General features: G+C 51.9%; 2 protein-coding genes across 3 annotated transcripts in view; one reads left to right on the forward strand and one right to left on the reverse strand.

Annotated features, from left to right (window-relative positions):
• The window catches only part of adcy7 (adenylate cyclase 7), a 43564-nt gene extending 39824 nt beyond the window's left edge, over positions 1–3740 (forward strand). The window contains exon 25 of one of the 2 annotated variants that reach the window (XM_056608069.1): positions 2001–3740. In XM_056608069.1, coding sequence (XP_056464044.1) covers positions 2001–2147 — 147 coding nt within the window. In that variant the 3' untranslated portion in view covers positions 2148–3740. The remainder of the gene's footprint in view (positions 1–2000) is intronic. The other variant, XM_056608068.1, reaches the window with a different exon arrangement.
• Positions 3169–15827, reverse strand: brd7 (bromodomain containing 7). The gene is made up of 17 exons (XM_056608071.1): positions 15694–15827; positions 14996–15186; positions 14756–14852; positions 14604–14661; positions 14066–14210; positions 13730–13840; positions 12800–12969; positions 11051–11165; positions 10044–10119; positions 9829–9936; positions 9250–9385; positions 7930–8041; positions 7406–7450; positions 5913–5994; positions 4922–5065; positions 3889–4029; positions 3169–3438 (listed from the first exon to the last, which is right to left on the reverse strand). Exons 1-17 carry the CDS (start codon positions 15740–15742, stop codon positions 3368–3370), a joined length of 1851 nt encoding a protein of 616 aa, XP_056464046.1. The 5' UTR covers positions 15743–15827; the 3' UTR covers positions 3169–3367.
• Between the last annotated feature and the right edge of the window lie 211 nt (positions 15828–16038).

Here is a 16038-nt window from a genome sequence, read left to right on the forward strand (position 1 = left end):
GACCTCTGCTATCACTAGTGTGATGGGAGAGAGCCCTTGAATCTGGCCAGCATCTATGAAGCTCTGCGATGTATGGCTCAGAGGGGGGCAAAGAGAAAACGGAAGGTTGAGCGGCCTGTGGAAAAAAGGCATTCACAGGTGCAGATGAAACAGGAGCTTCATCCAACCCCAGTCTTGCCAGGGCCATTCGCACGGCTGGTCTAACAGTGTCGCAGCCGGACACTGACCCTCTAGTCGAGCCGCCCAGAGACCCTTGAGAGAACGCCTGAGAAGCAAGGGCCGCTTGCTCTTCCTCCTCTGCAAAGAGGCTACAGGACGCAGCTGTAGACAGCATGTCATCCTCTGTATAAGTGGGTTGCGCAGCCGCAGGGGCCGCGGCTGGTACACCCTGAGCTGGTTGGAGGTTCTGTAGGAGGGCTTTAATCTGAGCAACCTCATCCGAGAGCTTATCCACTTGGTTCCCCAAGTTTTCGACCTTACGGGACTTCCCGGGGGGTCCCCCAGCTGCCGAGGCACGGCGTCTGGTGCCACTAGGACCAAGACCCGAAGGGGGCAACCCTGGCCTGCCCTCCACCTCAGCCAACCTAGCTAGCCTCAGTGCATGAGGCATGAAACTACAGTTCATGCACGGGTTATCTGACACTGCAGGCGACACAACTATGGGCGCTTAGCATGTCGGAAAATTAATTGCAAGCAAATTAATCAGTAGGCAAGGCAATCGAGCTTCAGGCGAGAGCACCCGAGCAACGACGCGACACCACGACAATAACAGTGACGGCAAGCTACAGGCGAGAGCACCCGAGCGACGCAACACCCCGATAATAACAGTGACGGCAAGCCTTGGAAACCCAAGCAGCCCACTGGAGAGAAAATAAACACGGGCTAGGCAATCGAGTTTTAGGCGAGAGCACCCAAGCAACGACGCGACAGCCCGACAATAACAGTGACGGCGAGCTACGGGCGAGAGCACCCGAGCGACCCGACACTCCGAAAATAACAGTGACGGCGAGCCTTGGAAACCCAAGCAGCCCACTGGAGAGCAAATTAACACAGGCTAGGCAATCGAGCTTTAGGCGAGAGCACCCGAGCAACGACGTGACACCCCGGCAACAACACAGTGACGGCGAGCCTTGGTAATCCAAGCAGCCCACCGGAGAGCAATCAGCGCAGGCTAGGCAATCAAGCTACAGGCGAGAGCACCCGAGCAATAATGCGCCCGACAATAGAGTTTCCTGACGGCGCCAGGAAAATACAGTGACGGCTTTGGAAACCCAAGCCACTCACTGGCGATTAATCAAAGAGCGCAACTGCTAAATAAATACAGTGACGGCGGTTTGGACCCCAAGCCGCGCACTGGCGCATACAAATGAGCAACCGGGCTTAGGCAAACGCACCCGAGAAACGGTGCGAGACCGAAAGAATAACACAGCGACTGAAAAACTAGCCGCCAATTAATGCTCTAAGCAAATTAAAGCAAAGGGTAGAAAGGTGAAATTAGCTGCCGCGCTAGCCGACGGATAGTCGACTACGCGTAGCCTACACACTTTACTCACCCCTGCCGAATCAAACAAATTGCAAGTCGCAGCCCTTGGTGGACGAATTTAAATCGAGGCACCAACCCTTGGGTTTCAAGGCTACTTGCGACAAGCTAATATGGTATCTCTTACAACAAACAATGTTTGTGTGTCCTGCTAGTACGCTACCGCGAGAAAATAGAAGGAACAGAACCTCGGGTGACTCCGGAATATATAGACTTTCTCGGGTCACCCAGGTGTCACAGGTGACTTTTTTGGTATAATTACTCGACCTGCGCATGCGCGAGATGGAACATCCAGTGCTAAAGCACCGCCTCTGGCGGTCAGACTGGGTCAGTAGGAATGAAATAGAACCTGGTGGAGGTCCTCATGTTGTGTGTGTGTGTGTGTGTGTGTGTGTGTGTGTGTGTGTGTGTGTGTGTGTGTGTGTGTGTGTGTGTGTGTGTGTGTGTGTGTGTGTCCCAGGTGACGGAGGAGACGTCGGCCATGCTGCAGAAGCTGGGCTACTCGTGCGAGTGTCGCGGTCTTATCAATGTCAAGGGGAAGGGAGAGCTCAAGACCTACTTCGTGTGCACCGACATGTGCAAGCAGCAGGGCGTGGGTCTGAGCTGAGACCCCCACACCCCCCAAACACACCCTCCCCCTCCCCCCCCCCCATACCAAGGACTTACCTGTGTGACCGGAAGTACAGGCAGTGCCCAGCTGATCAAAATGGTGTTAGAGGGAAGACTGTGGCTTGCTTCACCGGAGGGACTGGATGGACGGTCACCGGAGCATGTCGGCGTTGAGCGGGGCTCAGCGGCACTGGGTCAAAGGTCAGGGGTCACTGGGGACTTGGGGGTGTTGAAGGTGTTCACGCCGGAGAGCTGTACATAGCGCTCTGCCGTCTTTGCGCACAGTCCATTCGTGTACCGTCACATCTTTCTCCCCCTCCTCCCCCACCCGTTTACTCAAGGTGGCCTCTGGAAAAGGCCGGTCTGGGAACGCACCCGAGACTGGATGGGACAGATGGGAATGTTGGAGCGCCGACAGCCCCGTGAGGGGGCCGTACGCAAGGATCCTTATAGGATTGTATGTTCTGGGAGACGTCCTTTTTCCTGGTTTGGCTTCCTGGAGGAAGGTGGATTCTGCTCTGTTACTGTGTAATGGTCACCACGTGTGTGCCCTGGTCTTTTATGGTCTGTAAGATACTGTACATAAGCGACGCCGCAAATCAGAAACAAAAAAGGGAAAGGTTCAAGTTTAAGGCGAATAAAATATCAAGTTTCATGTTAAAAAAGTGTTATTGTGAAATAACCATGAAATTCTCTTTCTCTCATCATAATTCCAGCCGTGTGGGGTTAACGGATGATTCACATCTTCCCCACTTCACTGCTTAGACACAGGATCTTTATAACCAGCTCTGCATTACGAGGTGCCGAGGTGCATGTTGGTCACCTGCTTGCCGCTATACAGATACACCAACACAAGACATCATTCAAGCACCGCTTTGCCTCTCTGTGCCCGAGCTGCATCCCGGGACTGGGACATGGTCACCACCAGGTCTGCTGTGACGCCTCTGCTCGCTCTGTGCCTCTGAAAACCTGCCTTAGCGTTGGACCGCTATCCGTCTGTTGTCGTGATTACTGCGATGGTGTTGATTGTTAACTGGACTTCATTTTGTACAGCTGCACAAGGTATTAAATGGTTTTGTAAGTCTGATCGAGTGTCTTGCGAAATAATTGACTCCACTAGAGATTGGTTAAAAAAAACAAAGTTGAAACTGAAGTTTATTAACTGCAATGCATACAAATGTCACACAAAAAGCACCACGAGATATTAGGACGTTGATGTTACACAGCTAACACTGACGTCCCGTCCTGGCTCCGACACAAGACGTCCATGGGCTCGGACACGTCTTGCACTGCAAAGCACAAACAAGAATAGAAACCTAGTGCCTTATTCCCCTTCCTCAAACAATCACAGTTATGTCAGTACATGAGCATCTTACTAATGGAAGAGGCAAACGATGGACAAACACTCGCCTCAAAGCCCAGCCGTGAAAGGCCAATAACCGCAGGAGGCGGTTGTAAACCCCATGTGTGGTTCTCTATGGTATCAAGGCTCGGTTATGGTTCCACGTCGACGCAACGCAATGACCACGCAGACGCTTCGACACAGTCGTTAACATGTTTTGGCTCTGTCCGGGTTTAGTGAGCGGACACAGCCAAGGTTACATATTGGGAGGCGCACGTCAGGCCATTGCGGTGGACGCAAAGAGGGTCCGCAAGGACGTAACGGGTCCGTAAACCCCCTTGCGTTGCGTTGACGTGGAACCATAGCCTTTGCTGCGAGCTGTGTTGGGGGCCCCTACCGGTGGTGAGGTCTACCAGCGGCCCGCTGGGCTCCGAGGGCCCCGAGACGCCCATGGCCCTCCGGATGCTGCGGACGCTGCTCACGTCGCTGGGGGCCACCTGGCTGGTCAGCCGGGTCAGGTTCTCCGTCACCTTCTCAGCTGGGGGGGGGGGGAAACGATTTTAATGGGAGTACGCTGGATACTGTGTTCAGTGGAGTGGGCGTTTCAATGGTTGTGATGAAAAAGGCCCCTAATGTACGCACTTAATGTATGTTCTACGTCCTGCCACTTAATGTACACATTTAATGAATTTTGTATGTCCTGGCACTTAATGTACGCACTTAATGTATGTTGTACGTGCTGGCACTTAATGTACGCACTTATTGTATGTTGTACGTCCTGGCACTTAAATAGTTCTTAGCATTGTGTAGCATCTTATCCTAGCTATCTTTGTTGTCTATGCAGAATGGTTTAACCAAGCAATTCCAAGTGCTTGGCACTTGTTTTCATGAACATCGTTACTGTACCGACAGTGATATATCGTTGGTTCTGTTTCTTCTGACAAATGCACTGAATGCTAGTCGCTTTAGATAAAAGCGTCTGCTAAATGCCCTAAATGTAAATGTGAAAGGGTGGACAGGAGATATAACCAGCGCACCTCCGTTAGTGATGTAACTAGTATCATATACCGAGCTTAGTGGGGGACAACAGACCTCTGTATCCCAGCATTTACCCGACATGCGATACCAATAAGACACACGATGCAAATTCAATAAGACGAGTGTTAACTAGAGCCGTGTCAGATCGCTGCAGCATGCTAGCCACAAACGAGGAAAAATCTCATCGAAATTCCCCTGGGACTGGCTCGGTTAATGAGGTCACGGGGCATCGCTACCCCGTGAACAGAAAGGCTTGTGTCGCGCTCCGGCAGTGAGCCCAACGCATACGGAGACAGGTGTGCGTGTGTAAAGCCCCCATTCATGGGAGCAGGACTGTGGAGCGTCAGTGTGAGCCAGAGGTACAGAGAGAGGCCGAGGAGGGAGCCTCTTACCCAGCTGCAGCTCCTTGGCGTTGGGGGCCAGCAGGTGGATGACGCTGGGCGGCTGCCTGGAGCTCAGACGCTCCCTCTGCGCCTCCTGCAGCTCGCGCAGCAGCAGGGTGGTCTCGTCCAGCTTCTCCTGGAAGAGCTGAGCACCTGGAAACACACACACACACACACACACAAACCCATAAAAGCAGGCACAGGGACACACACACACACCAACACAGGAGCGCGCACACACACACACACACACACACACACACACACACACACACACACACACACACACACACACACACACACACACACACACACACACACACACACACACACACACACACACACACAGGAGCAAGCATAAACATAAAAGCAGACACACAAGGCACACACAAACACGCAGACACACACAAATCCATACAGACAAGCACAATCATACACACAGACAAAACCTCAAACACAACAACGCAGACAAACACATACATCGACAGACAGACACAGACAGAGTGGGTGCTTAATCCGCGGGACCTTGGAGAGTTGCGCAGCACAATGGCCCCATTCTGTTTGAGTCAACAGACGGAGCCCTTCAGTGCTACAGCTCACCGTTCCTCCACGTCCACCGCAGCCGAGACGGAAAGCCGACACTTTGAAAAGAGCTTTCTGTTGCCCAGGCTGAGCGGTGGAGAGGCGAGGAGGACTCGCCGGAGAGCCGGTTCAATGCTTTTGATTAGAAACAGACGGCGGCGTTGTTCCGCCTCTCCTCGCAGTGAGACGTCTTTCATAAGCGGGACTGAGGACGGAGATGTTTGGCCTTCGAACGCAGGTCGGAGAAATACAGTCTTATACAACACACACACACACACACACACACACACACACACACACACACACACACACACACACACACACACACACACACACACACACACACACACACACACACACACACACACACACACACACACACACACACACACGGGGGGGGGGGGGGGGGTTGAGTTACCGTCTGAGAGCTCCGGGGGGGTTGGGTCCGGACTCATCAGGGAGCTGCAGCGACTGCCAGCGCTGAGCTCTGGATCCAGCGCCTAACAACCGGAGCAGAACAGGGATCAGCTCAGTTGACTCAGCTCAGCCCCGGCCTGCAGTTTAATCTACCGTCACATAACACAAACGCACACACAATGGTCTCTCACGCGCGCACACACACACATACGCACGAGCGCACCCAATCTCTCGCACAAACAATCTTTCTCTCACGCACCAACACAAAATCTAGCACACAATCTCTCTCACACACACACACACACACACACACACACACACACACACACACACACACACACACACACACACACACACACACACACACACACACACACACACACACACACACACACACACACACACAGGGGGAGATACATTCCAGCAGGAACATCCCGGTGTCCAATAGGAGCAGGCTGTTGAAGCTCAGCTCAGTAGAATGGGATGTAATGAAAGGCCGCACCCCCCCGAGATGGATGGAGTGGCTCCAAGCACAGCAAACAGCCCAGACAGAGGACTGCTGTGTGCCTGATCTCAGGGGCCCGACTGGGCTTCCTGGAAGCCTACCCACGACCCCCCCCCCCCCCCCCCCCCCACCCACCCACCACCCTTCCAGCCCGGGGGGGGGGGGGATGGATAAATAAAGGGAATCAGAACCATTTCCACTCAACACGCTGGAAACTGGGAACGGAATTTCCACCAAGGAAAGCCGAGCGCAGAGGGAGTTCAGACGGAGTGCGGGGTCGTGTTTGAGTTCCTGTTCCTGGTCCGCCAACGAGAGTGGGGGGGGGGTGCGGTACTCATGACCCGGGGCCCACCGCTCCGGGACGCGGGTCAACCCAGGGCCCTGGATCTGCTGCAGACCCCCGGCAACCTACTGGGACACCGAGGTCCCGGAGCTCGGCTTCCTGTGTAACCCCACCGTGGGAGGGCTCTGGGTTCGTTCAGAGGTCACTCAGAGGTCGCGTTTAATGCAACTATCGAAGAGATGTTTGGTATCTACCTTTAAATCTTTCTTTCAAACACTGTACTGGCGTATTGAAACATACTCTTTAGAGATTAAGTTATTGATGAAACATTCTTTGTCACTTTTTAGTTATATTATATTCTACCGGACGTTGTTTGAATCGACGGCCAGATAGAAGACAACTATTCCCCCCCCCCCTCCGTCTGAGTCAAGCCTCCCCGCGATGCACCGCGCTCCGAGCACCGAGCTGGGGGTGAGGCACCACTGATTAATTCCTTATGCAACGAAAACACGACTTTCCCACGGGTCTCCCGTTACCGACCCATACATTCACCTGTCTGCATTAATCGTATCAGCCAATCACAGCTCAGCATGCTTCCACCGGCCCCTACCACTGCTTATTTCCCCCACCTGTACCAGGCGCCAGGCTGCTGTTTGACTAGTTTCTACGCTACAGGCACTTGATGGAGATGTCTGGAAGCGCTTACCTCGGTGGCATCCTTGGTCCCAGGTGTTCTGGTCTGCTCTTCCACCTGCAGCAGACACAACGCACAAACGAAAAGCGCCATCAGTTAGTCTCCCTCCCTCACCTTAGTACATTTTCATAGAAAACGGTTAAAGGTGACATATACCATCAGGTCTGAGTGTGATTAGCCATTACAAGCCATTTTGAAAATCTGCCATCACAAGTGGGAGTGTCCGTCTAGATGTGTACTAGATAGATCAGTCTACCAGCCTACCCAGTGGACTGTAGCAAACGTTGCTCATCTATCCGTCATACATCTAGGTGGACACGCCCATGTGTGATGTCAGAAGAGGCCGATTTTCAAGACGGCTTGTAACGGCTAATCACACTCACACCTGGTGGTACAATGATGACGTCACCTTTAATTCCGACACAAAACCGAAAAAAGCAAAATGCAATGATACTATATATTGCTGTTTTTCCAGTTCAAATGGGGAGGGTACACGACGGCCACACCACCACAGAAGAAGCAAAGCCGGTGCTCACCCGTTCCGTTCCCGCCAGCGATCTGGAATGTTCTCCGCGGGTCATGGCGTCCAGAAGATTGTCGGCCAGCTTGTACGTGTACTCCTCCGAGCGGGACAGGAACTCTGACATGCTGAGAGCCACAGACACACATCAGACCCACACTGGTACCTGGTCCCATGTTCAGCTCCCTGACTCAAGAACAGTAGCACCACTCTCTGAAGGCCATCTGAAGGCCAGTTACATTGATTAATCATTTATTTCTCAGTAGCCAGATTCACCATGTTTAAGAAGCCATGAGAAGCAAAATAACACAAATGCAGTGACACAGCATCATGTGTGTTGCATTGTCAAATGAGCTGCCTTATTACAAGTGCTGAATAAACAGGCGATAGCTGTGAGACTATAAGGTCTATTGAATAACGTTGTAGATAAAAGTAACGCCAAAGAAGGGTGAGTAGTCTGCGCTTTAACAGTCGTACTTATGGAACTATACAACTTATTAATTATTACCCAACTAAATTAAAATAAACCCATTTATGGTATAGACCGTCGTCGCTGACGAGTGGTTCAATTAGAAAGCAACCATTAAACTTAACATTACCAAGAAGAGACTAACGATGACCAAAGTCCCTCTCTAAAACCGCCCACCCCTCGAAAGAAAAATCATTACCACCCAAAAACAACACAAGCATCCTGAGCAGAGCCGCGGCCATGTGGAGGACTTCTAGTGCTCTCCAGCCCGTAAACGCTTGTTATTGGAGAGCTTCAGCCCGTCGCCTCTGAGCAGCGTAGCGGGCGCTGCCTGGCAGCAGTGTGTGGGCTGAGGCCAGCGAGGCGTATGGCCGCTTCCACACCCACCGGCGGTGACAGACCCCCCCCCCCTCCGGCCCGGGGTAAGAGGGCCTGGAGGGGTACGGGGCCCTGGGGGGGTACGGTAGCTGAGTGGACAATGGGTGTGAAGGCAGGAGCAGGAGATGTCTTTGTGGTCTCACACCCGCACACACACCAGCCTTGCCTGTATGGTTTTGGAGGCGGGAGGGAAACTATAGGAACCGTAGCGGCCCTGGAGGAATCAAACCCACACAGAGCGAGCACGCTACATTGCTAATTCCATGCAAACTAAATTTGAGCCAAGAATGAAAGAAAAAAGATTTTTTATTTTTTTTAATTCATCGGAAGTTGAATGAATAAATCGCCGAGCCCCTCATCTGTAGTGGCTGGGGGAGGGACCAGAGGATGAGGCAGGGGCTGGTGAAGAGGCTGGGGAGGGGCTGGAGGCTGGGGCTGGGGGCGGGCCTAGAGGCTGGGGGCGGGGCTAGAGGCTGTGGCGGTACGTACCTCTCAGAGACGTGCAGGCTGGCGTCCTCTCCGTAGAAGCAGTAGATGAGGTCCGAGTCCTCTTTGCCCACGTTGGCGAAGCTGGAGTCGTAGGTGGGCGCGTAGGAGGTGAACGGCCCGTGGTTGATGTAGGACACTGTTCAGGGGTAAGGGGTCAAAGGTCAGGGGTCATCGCCTGACGTTGGATCACGCTTCCACAGAGCAAACGGAGGCTCTGGCTTCATTGGAATACAGTTGCTACCACTGCTGCTGGAAACACTTCAAAGGAACACTGACTTCTCTCGGCCTTCCACTGACACCAGAGGCATGACTCTGGGAAAATAAGGGAGCCGATCACAAGCCGGTCTCCTCAATGCTAACCAAAAGTCGTTCAGGGTAGAGGCTGCTTTTTATTGAAGGACACCCCCACACCACACACGATATCGGTTGGGACTGTGACTGTGTGTGTGTGTGTGTGTGTGTGTGTGTGTGTGTGTGTGTGTGTGTGTGTGTGTGTGTGTGTGTGTGTGTGTGTGTGTGTGTGTGTGTGTGTGTGTGTGTGTGTGTGTGTGTGTGTGTGTGTGTGTGTGTGTGTAGTACCTGGAGTCACCCAGTTCCTCTTGTCCTCCCTGAAGCCCTGCAGGCAATTGACTCCGCTCTGCAGGCGGTTGTTCATCATGCCCAGCTTCACCGGACAGAAGCCCGCCTCTGAGGACACACAGCAGCAGCTCGTCAACATCACCTCGGTCGCACTCATACACACACTCGGCCTAAATCACTCTATCTCAGAGACACACAACGGGGTACTTCCTTACCTCCTGCTGAGGGGTCCGCTGGGTTGAGGAAGGCCAGCGTGGTGGAGCCGTCGGATTTGCGCCTCCAGAACTCCAGCTGTCAAACACACAGGCAAGCACACACACACACACACACACACACACACACACACACACACACACACACACACACACACACACACACACACACACACACACACACACACACACACACACACACACACACACACACACACACACACACACAATGAGATACAGTGTGTGGTGTCATTAACTGATCTCAATGCTATCCATCAGCTTTGGTGCCCTGCTCTCAGTGTCTCTCAGACAGCCATGCTGAGGAGGGTGAACGGGTGAACATGGTCAGATGAGAGGGTGAGGGAGTTGTGTGGCGTGGCCAGACCCTCGCCGCTCGTTTTAGCCTGCCTCGCTGTGACCTCCGACCCAGAAGACATTAGGCTGATGAGGGACCCTTGGGGGAGATCCATTGCTTTGTGAAGTGGCAGCTGTTTCCTGAAACTATGACATTCGGTCCAGGGAGGAGTGGACCAGCTGAAAACTATGCCGAGAGGATTTATGCTCTGTGAATTAACAGTAAGGTGTGGGGGGTGGGAGGGGGGACAGGAAACACAGCAGGGAGCGTGCTGGACGGATTACATCATCAAGAGACCGTTGGGGAAAGTGTCGGCATTCAGTGGAGACACAAACACACTCACAGGGAACATGTGTGTGCAGGACAGAGTCGGGCCGTTTGAGGAGTGGAAGAACAGAGTGCCTTTAAATTACAATAATGACATCATTATTGTACATAACAGAGCCTACGTACACGCATACACGCTCAGACACAAACTCAGACAGACAGACACACACTCACACGGACACACAGACACGCATGGCCACGCTCAGAAACACAGACACACTCAGACAGACGCACACACACTCACGCAGACACACATACACATGCACAGGCACGCTCAGACACAGACACACACACACACACACACACACACACACACACACACCCCCACCTGGCACTGTAGTGACCGGTTGGTCAGCTTGCCGGCAGACTCCTCCACAGCCTTGCGGATCTCCTCCAGCTCCTTCTCCGCCTTCAGCACCTCCTCTTTGGACTCCTTGTCCTGCCTGTGGAGGAACATAAAAACACACCGTGAGATCCAGGTGCAAACCCAACCAAACCCGGAGGGCAGCGGGCCCAGACCGGCTTCTGTAACGACCATCCCTGAGGGGGGGGGGGGGGGCCAGACCCGGCTGCCGCCCTCCTTTCATCAACGTTATGGAAGCGCTCAGCCATTTTTCTTTTTATCCGCTGTTTCGAAAAGCCAGTCTGTAAAGGTTTCCGTGGATCCAGTTTTGTATAATATGGATCCAGAGATAAAGGGCCATTCACAAGCCGGTGATGGCTTAGTGCCTCGGGCCTGATGAAAGGACGACCCTGCGTCACGGCGCTGCACGGCTGAAAGCAGGCAGGAGCCAGCATGCCGCACGGCATTCCTCACATTCTCCGCCCGGAGACACTTTCAAGGGCGATGACTTCGGCACGCTTCACTGGAGGAAATGTTTTTTTTCATTTTTTTATCTGATGACGTTGGTGATGTAACGCAAAAGTTGTTTTGGTTGGAAGAAGAAATGGGATGAAGATAAAAAATAACTTGAGAGGAAAACAGAAGAGCAATACAAGATCAAGCCTTGGACAGTATAGTACTGGACCAGGGAGACTGTGTATAGCACTGGACCAGGGAGACTGTATATAGTACTAGACCAGGGAAACTGTGTATAGTACTGGACCAGGGAGACGGTGTATAGTACTGGACCAGGGATGTATAGTACTGGACCAGGGAGACTGTGTATAGTAATGGACCAGGGAGACTGTATATAGTACTGGACCAGGGAGACGGTGTATAGTACTGGACCAGGGAGACTGTGCATGGTACTGGACCAGGGAGACTGTGTATAGTACTGGACCAGGGAGACTGTGCATGGTACTGGACCAGGGAGACTGTGTATAGTACTGGACCAGGGAGACTGTGCATGGTACTGGACCAGGGAGACTGTATATAGTACTGGACCAGGGAGACTGTGCATGGTACTGGACCAGGGAGACTGTGTATAGTACTGGACCAGGGAGACTGTGCATGGTACTGGAACAGGGAGACGGTGTATAGTACTGGACCAGGGAGACTGTGTATAGTACTGGACCAGGGATTCTGTATATAGTACTGGACCAGGGAGACTGTGTATAGTACTAGACCAGGGAAACTGTGTATAGTACTGGACCAGGGAGACGGTGTATAGTACTGGACCAGGGAGACTGTATATAGTACTGGACCAGGGAGACGGTGTATAGTACTGGACCAGGGAGACTGTGTATAGTACTGGACCAGGGAGACTGTGCATGGTGCTGGACCAGGGAGACTGTGCATGGTCCTAGTTCAGGGAGACGGTGTATAGTACTGGACCAGGGAGACGGTGTATAGTACTGGACCAGGGAGACTGTATATAGTACTGGACCAGGGAGACGGTGTATAGTACTGGACCAGGGAGACTGTGTATAGTACTAGACCAGGGAGACTGTGTATAGTACTAGACCAGGGAGACTGTGTATGGTACTGGACCAGGGAGACTGTGTATAGTACTGGACCAGGGAGACTGTGTATAGTACTAGACCAGGGAGACTGTATGGTAAACCAGGGACTCTGTTTCTAGTAAACCAGGGACTATGTAGTACTGGACCAGGGAGGCGGTGTATAGGACTGGACCTGGGAGTGCTTGGAGACTGGGAGCTCTCGCTGAAGTACAAGGCCCCAAGCCCGTCCCGGCTCTGGTCCATGCCGGCCCCACCGTCGTCCTCGGTCTTTCCTGGCTTGGTGGCGTTCAGGTCCAGGCCGGACATGAACTCGATGCTCTGCTTCAGGCTCTGGAGCCTCTCCTGGGAGGAGGACCACACATGTTAGGAACACAGCTCTGAAAAGGTCTCAAATGAGGCCATTGAAGCAGGACATTACACCGATTGGCTATGGGAACAAAGCATACTAATGCCGCTTTTCCACCGCACATGTAGCTCGACTCGACACGACACGACTCGACACGACTCGACACGGTAGCAGCGCGGGTGCTTTTCCACCGCAAATAGTACCTCCGGGACGTGGGCGGGGTCGTCTGCGCGAAAGGGCCGTGACGTATCTTTGTACGCGACGCAAACAACACCTACGTAACCCACACATGGACAGAACCCACATAACAACAATGGAGAACATCGATGCGATGGTATTCGTGTTCGTATTATTAGCTGGCAAGTTGAAGAAGTGGAATATGTTGGCTGCGGCGCTACTATGGCTGTTCTATCGTTACCAGCATGGTTGCCATGTCGCTCTCGTGACTTCGTCACACTCTCTGGCCAATCAGTGGCCGGCCGTCTGCCGACGTCACCTTTTAGCATCGGCTCAGCCGCTTGGAACCTAGAGCGAGGCGGTACTAGAAAAAGCAGCCACTTGAGGTACTAGATCGCGGTGGAAACGCAAAAAAGGCGAGCTGAGTCGAGTCGAGTCGAGTCGTGTCGAGCTGGTACCATGCAGTGGAAAAGCGGCATAAGCATGTAGGAGCATCATGTCTTCATGAGAAGCTAAATGCTGCCCCCTGTTGTTGATCTGTGTCAAGTCTCGTTGACGTTCTAAGAGGGAAGGTCTTACCGGGCTGAGGATCTTCATGCCTGAGTGCAGCAGCTTCTTGGCAGCTTTGTGATAGATGGTCTCGGGCTTGTTGTACATCATGGCGTTTTCACACATGACCCTGAAGTCTGTCTGCATGGAGAGACACATCATAGGCTTTGTTATTCACTGTTGCTGAGCACTCAATTTTTTTCCCTCCAAAATACACGGAAAAGCTGGTATTTTATTCATTCATGTCTTGTTAGGAAGTATAATACATTCTAAAATACAAATACATCTCAAATGTAGTACTTTCTCATTGTATCGGTGGCCCTGCAGACAAGAGTCTGTGCTGGTAGGAGGAAAACCAGGAGGTACCTTCAGCTCCACCAGCGACTGGTACCACTCCGTCTTCACCCGCTCCTTCATGGAGCTGAAGTCCATGGGCCGCTTGATGACCAGAGTGTAGCCAGGAGCGATGAGATCATTCACTGGGAAGGAGAAAAACGCACTTGGGTCTTTCCTAGAGGAGAGGAAACACAGACTCATATTGTTAAGGTCATGGTGGAAAATGTAATGGATGCAGTCCCGTAAACAAGACTTTAACGCCACGTTCACACTGTACACGTCCGTTGACGGATGACGGAGGGCGTGTCTGACGCTTTGGGGGACGCGATCTGAACGGATCCGCCGTTGCCTGAAAAGTTTAAAATTTCTAAACTTTTTGACGCAGGCAACGGAGCCGACGAAACGGATTGACCCACAATGCATTTAGAGAGCGCCCCATGCAAAGTCACTGAGATCCATTGACAGAGATGTACAGTATGAACGTGCAATAGGTACAACTTGAAGATGTAAATCTAAACAAGTGATGGTGGGAAATCCAGGTGATCACACTATGCAGTGCTTGTTCTACCTCTGCAGCTGTCTGATGAGCTGGTTCAACGCCTCCTGTAGAGGAGTCTGCTCTTTCTCTGAAAAGAACAAGAATGCCGGATCAAAAACTGTGCGAGTGGAATCGGGAACAACAATGCACAGCACACTCTCACGGAACGACGTTCCACGTACGTTCCTGTTTATCCAGCTCAGAGCGGATTGGAGTTCTGTTCTGTTCCGGTTCTTCCCAGTCTCCGTCTGCATCTTGAGCCTTTCTCTTCTTGGTCATCTACGATAAACCAATAAAAACGTTTTACATTAATTGATGACCATTGCTGGGAACTGGGAACTGGCATATGTGTAGTCTTAAATATTTACAGAAATCTATAACAAATGGTGAGTTTACAGAATGACAAGCCATATTTGTCCCACCTTTTTCTTCCCATCATCGGGGGACCCTACCACCCGGTCCTTGTCCTTTTTCTTCTTCTTTTTCTTCTCCCTGGGCTTGTCATAGTCGGCTGACTGCTCATCGTAGAACGTGTCCCGGCTCGAGCTCCCCGCCGTCACTTCGTTCCCAGCTACCTTCAGGACCAGCTTCAGAGGTCTACTCTCTCCCACGTCTACACACACACACACACACACACACACACACACACACACACACACACACACAGAGGGGAACCGTTAGCCACTACAATAACCACTAGTGACACTTAGGACTTCCTGACAGACAAAGAGGACGACCCAAGCTGTCCGTAGAGCTGCACTATTGTCGAGTTTATCTCCATTGAATATAAGCAGGTTATAGATGATAATAACTATATAAGCAGCACTGTACATAATAACATTCACATGGATGTGAGAATCGGGACTCAGAGGTCAAGGTAATGCGAACATCTTAATTTAAGCCACAATATCTCCCACTGAATCCGGCACGCATTATTCATTATACATCCTAGAAACGTACATTAGATATTGCAGAGAAATCTCCCCCTAGTATAGCGGCTAGCTTCAGCTAGCTCGGTGGCTAACTGCTTAAGCTTCAAAAACTAAGGGGATAGCCCCGGTCAGCTAATGCTACATATATCAAGTGGACCGGAGATATGAGACACTTTGAGAGGTTTTACCTTCAAATCCGTGTTTGTCGGACTTGTGCTTCTTGTGTTTCTTTCCCATTGTTTACTGTTTTGATGCACGGTCGCTCTGTGTTTCTTTCTTTGTGATCGCTGTCCTTCAGGAGTATATAGGGGCGGTCGGCCTCCCTGCGCGGCCTCAGCGCCCCCTGCTGGCCAGGCGGGATTGGAACTCCTGCACCAAGTAGTCAGTAAGTCAATTCATAAGGGCTTACTACAATCAAGAGAATAGCATCCATAGATAGTCACATCAAAAGCCATACTAACTCGACACTGCATTGTACAACTAAGTCGTTATATATATTTATATTTAAGAGTAGATGATTTATTTAATCAGGA

This window comes from Gadus chalcogrammus, chromosome 14 (assembly GCF_026213295.1).
Source record: "Gadus chalcogrammus isolate NIFS_2021 chromosome 14, NIFS_Gcha_1.0, whole genome shotgun sequence".
NCBI lineage: Eukaryota > Metazoa > Chordata > Actinopteri > Gadiformes > Gadidae > Gadus > Gadus chalcogrammus.